Raw genomic sequence first — 5,174 nt, forward strand, 5'->3', positions numbered from 1 at the left:
ATTTTAAGAGCGTTCCCTTAATTCCGAATGCGGAGAGTTTATTCATAAGAATATTATGATCAACCTTGTCGAAGGCTTTTGAAAAATCCGTATAGATAACATCAAGTTGGGCTTGATCTTCAAATGCATTGATAATATTATTGGAAATTAACGTAAGATTAGTGCACGTAGATTTTGGTGGCATAAAACCATGCTGGTATTTCGATATTGAGGAATATACCTGATTAAAAAGTTTTGTTTTAAGCACGAAATCAAACAGCTTTGAAAAAGTACTTTGTTTCACGATGGGTCTGTAATTGCATATCTTATTGCGATCGCCTGATTTGTGAACAGGAACAATTGAACATAATTTCCAAGGATCCAAAAAAACTGCGTTATCTATACATTTATTAAAAAGTTTAGCTATTGGGTTCGATAAAAAACTTGAATGTGGTTAAAAAAAATGGGAGCAAGACCCTCATTATCTAAACTATTGCTGCTTTTCAGATTAGCGATCGCGAGTTCGACATCATCTGGCGACACAGTAAAACTCTCAATGATGTCTAATGGCAACGGACCAATTGAATGGTTATTATTTAAGTCATATTTAGCGTAAACCTCTTGAAAAAAATTTGCGAATAGATTGCAAGAGTCAATGGGATTGTACGATGCCAAGTTTCGTTTGCGTAAGTGGTGCTCGAACTCACCAGAATTTCTTTCTACCATCGATTCAATTGATCGGGAGACGTCAGCAGAAACAATTATCGACGACAATCAGACAGTAAAAACGTTAGGTTTGTTATGGGATACGACTTGTGACTCCATTAAATTTAGCATCACCTTAAGCGCATTACAAGCGCAAGTTACAAAACGCACAGTATTATCAGATATTTCAAAGGTGTTCGATACACTAGGATGGTTGTCACCAGTCGTTGTGTCAATGGAACTTTTAATGCAGCAGCTGTGGCTTAAAGGAATTGATTGGGATGCAGCTTTGCCTAGTGATATGGTTACACACTGGTACGAGTTGAGAAGGGGTATCAATGACATTCGCGATATCCGAATCCCTAGATGGGTAAAATACAAAAGAGGTGAAATGTTGGAGCTTCATGGGTTCGCAGATGCGTCTGAGATAGCTTATGCTGCAGCAGTTTACTTAAAGGTCCACCACATAGATGGTTTGGTGTCAACAAATCTAATAGCATCGAAAAGTCGTTTAGCACCTATTAAACAAATAAGATTACCACGACTTGAGCTGTGTGCCGCTCAGCTCATGACGAAACTGATTGTAAATGTTAAAGAAGCCCTTGAGGTTGATCAAGTACCAATATTTGGTCACTCAGATTCAACTATTGTGTTGTCCTGGCTAAGTGATTATCCACGACGATGGAAAACATTTATTGCTAATAGAACTTCATATATCCTAGATATTATACCACGACAAAATTGGCGTCATATTTCCTCACATCAGAACCCCGCGGATTTAGCAACTAGAGGTATTACTGCTTATAATTTGATTAATAGTAATATTTGGTGGCACGGACCCAATATTTTGTGTACCAATCAGAATTGGGAGCAGGTTGTGCTTGAACCGCCAAACGAAATGCAGTTGGAAGAAATACCTATGATGTTATGTCATACTGCTGCAAAACACGTAGACGACTTATTTGAACGGTTCTCAAATTTTGAAAAGTTATTGTCAAGTTCAGCATACATTTTAAGATTCGCGACAAATTGTAAAACAGACAAATTGAATAGAATAACAGGATTTTTTAAGTGTACAAGAGCTTCGTAATGCTCATGATGTTTTAATTACGAAGGCTCAGATGGAGTCGTTCTCTTCAGAAATTCAGACCTTGTTATCTGGTAAATCTCTTTCGGTGAAACATAAATTATCTGCACTAACACCGTTTATTGATCAGAATCACTTGCTTCGTGTTGGTGGAAGGATTGAGAACGCGAATATTAGCTATGATCAAAAACACCCAAAAATTCTAAGCAAAGATAGTACATTGACACCAATATTAATCAGGTATTATCACAGTAAATATCTACATGCAGGTAGTCGATCAATGCAATACTTACTTGGATTAAGGATTGGATTCCGAGTTATCAAACAGTGCATATACAAGTGTACAAAATGTGTGCGTTTTAGGAAGAAACCGTTTTATCAACAGATGGGTAATTTACCACGACATCGGGTAGAAACCACATATGCGTTCGTAAATACAGGTATAGATTTTGCAGGGCCAATACACGTAAAGTCATGGAAAGGTAGAGGAAGTAAAACGTACAAGTGCATAAATGGAGGAGTTATGATAAAAGACCTCATATCTGAACAATCAGTTGTATGGGGGCTGCAGGTTATAGTGACCCGATCTTTGTTATTTTCGCTGTAAGTCTTCTGTTGATAATGAGTGAAAACAGCGCGAAATTTCATGGTCCTTGCTAGAGAAATGGATGGATTATAACGAAAAATCTCATATCTGAACAATCAGTTGTATGGGAGCTATAGGTTATAGTTACCCGATCTTTTTAATTTTCACTGTAAGTTTTCTGTTGATAATTATTGAAAACAGTGCGGAATTTCATGTTCCTAGCTATATAAATGGAGGAGTTATAACGCAAAATTTTATATCTGAACAATCAGTTGTATGGGAGCTATAGGTTATAGTGACCCGATCTTTGTAATTTTCACTGTAAGTATTCTGTTGATAATGGGTGCAAGTATTGCAAAATTTCATGTTCGTAGCTGCATAAATGGAGAAGTTATAATGAAAAATCTCATATCTGAACAATCAGTTGTATGGGAGCTATATGTTATAGTGGTCCGATTCTTCCGGTTCCGACAAATGATTAATACATTATAAAAATACACCCACCTACCAAATTTGATCCGGATATCTCGAAAACTGAGAGACTAGATTGCATACAAACAGACAGACAGACGGACAGACGGACATGGCTAAATCAACTCAGCTCGACGTTCTGATCATATAAGTATACATTTTCATGGGTCTATCTCTTTTTGTTCTGGTACTTACAAACATCGGACCAAAGTTATAATACCATTTCATGCTCATGAAAGGTATAAAAATTTGCGAATAGATTGCAACTGTCAATGGGATTGTACGATGCAATATGACAAAACTGGTTGGATAACCGTTTGTTTTGCGCTTGGAGTTAATGTAATACCAAAAACTATTGGGATTGGATCGTAACTTTGATTCTACATTTAACAAATGCTGCTTGAATAAAAAATTAAGAAGATAATCGAATTCTTTTCTTATTCCAAGGAAGTTTTGATAGTCAATATCTAGATTTGATTTCATGTATTTTTTGTAAGCTTTATTCTTCGCATTCTTTAAGTGGCATAATCTTGAATTAAACCAGGGAGGTTTATTACGCGGAGTCAATTTCCTGACAGGAACAAAGCTTGAAATAATATTGGAGATTTGATTAAGAAAAATATTATAAGAGATTTCAGGACTATTTATTGAGCTCAAAAATGACCAATCCATATTGCTTATATGATTATTTACTTCCATGATGTCATAATTAGAATAGTCGCGATTCAAATATATAAAATGTGAAATCAACTAGCGCATTATGATGAAGCGTTTTGATTGATATAGGAGCTAAGCATTCCTCACAAGATGCATTCAACTCTGCAGATGTAAATACTAAATCTAAGATTTTATTTCCTTCATTTACGACAGGGTTAATTTGGTTAAAACCGTGCGACAATAGCGTCCTAGTAAAAAGCAAGTCAATATCAGACTTTAAATTTGATGGCAATAGAACATTATTATCATATACCCAAGTAATATTACCAATATTAAAATCACCAAGATAAACTACTTCATCGGTGTAATTAGCACTGTCACTTATATCTACCAAATTTTGCTAATGCTTTTCGTATACATCAATGTTGCTCTTTGGTGGTATGTAAGATACTAATATAAATACTGATTTATCTTTCGCGAGCTTAATTTTAACACAAATTTGTTCTATAGAATCATCACTTAAATCTAACGATACAATACTACTACAGAGATCAGCGCTTATTACAATTAATACCCCACCACCTCTCGCAAGCCCTGATGAGATAGGACAACGATCGACGCGGTAAACATGGTAGAAGTCGTCGAAAACTCAGACGAAGATAAATTATTATTTAACCAAGTTTCAGTGATGGCTATAATATCATACTCATGAAGAGATTAGTCACGACGGAATTTCGAAGATTTAGTGCGCATGCCACTAACATATTGATAGTAAATGCTATAATCACGTATTTTGTCGTCACCAAATACAGACTTCGACCTATTTTCAATTGATAGAATCCGATTCTTTGGCTTTCTGAAAAAAGCGAAATGGCCGTACTCTTACGCCAGCTGGCCATAACTCTGCATCTAAGAGCTTATTATATAGCGGCGGTGGAACGCCTAGTTTAAAATTTACTCTTTTTGGAGTTTCATCTTTTTTTATTAGTTTAAAGCAAGAGATGACTTTGCAGTCGACTTTCATATACTTCGCAGCGTAATTAGCAACATCATATGCGTGGACAGATGGTTTGAATGAAGAGAGGTGCACCCACTTCATTCGTACAGATACTTCCAACTCACCTCTCCCATTTCTACCAACAACACCGGCGCGATTTTTCTTCTTAATATTATCACTTACCGACAGGTTATTGGTAGATACAGCGTTAATAGCACCAGACACAGGAGCATCGTTAATACCGAGAGCAGCAGCGGCATTGATATTAACACAATCATTAGGCGACAAGTTATTAGTAGGCACAGTGTTAAGAGCACCAGATATGGGAGCGTCATTAGCACCTAGAGCAGCAGCGGCAGCGTATGAAGTTGGCACATCTCCAATGTCATCAGCAGCGAAAGAGACAGCGTTGTTATCATCGTGCTTACCAGTGTTACTCGTAGGTACAGTGCTAAGAGCACCAGATACGAGGGCGTTGTCAACACCAAGAGCAGCAGCGGCAGCATATGAAGTTGGCACATCTCCAATGTCAGCAGCAGCGAGAGAGACAGCGTTATTATCACCGTGCATACCAATACACGTTCCCTCGACGTTATCTTCTCTCGATAATGTAGTGCGAATTCGATTTGGTACACGTGGCATTGGCATTCATGTCAAAAGATGTGAGCGACGATTGCAGCAACAAAGACGGC

The 5,174-nt window shown here is 37.1% G+C and overlaps 1 protein-coding gene across 1 annotated transcript; it reads left to right on the forward strand.

Annotated features, from left to right (window-relative positions):
- The first annotated feature begins 634 nt into the window (after nt 1–634).
- On the forward strand, nt 635–2,073 carry LOC118752630. The gene is made up of 2 exons (XM_036487517.1): nt 635–1,633; nt 2,041–2,073. Exons 1-2 carry the CDS (start codon nt 635–637, stop codon nt 2,071–2,073), a joined length of 1,032 nt encoding a protein of 343 aa, XP_036343410.1.
- The last annotated feature ends 3,101 nt before the right edge of the window (nt 2,074–5,174 follow it).

Source organism: Rhagoletis pomonella, unplaced genomic scaffold (assembly GCF_013731165.1).
Source record: "Rhagoletis pomonella isolate Grant_MI unplaced genomic scaffold, Rhpom_1.0 Rhpom_scaffold_01696, whole genome shotgun sequence".
In the NCBI taxonomy this organism is placed as follows: Eukaryota; Metazoa; Arthropoda; class Insecta; order Diptera; family Tephritidae; genus Rhagoletis; species Rhagoletis pomonella.

Excerpts from the sequence above, each read along its gene's own strand:
- LOC118752630 (XM_036487517.1), top strand. The coding sequence starts at position 635 with ATGGGATTGTACGATGCCAAGTTTCGTTTGCGTAAGTGGTGCTCGAAC. Across the intron at positions 1,634-2,040 it reads GTCATACTGCTGCAAAACAC|GTAGTCGATCAATGCAATAC; the intron begins GTAGACGACTTA and ends ATCTACATGCAG.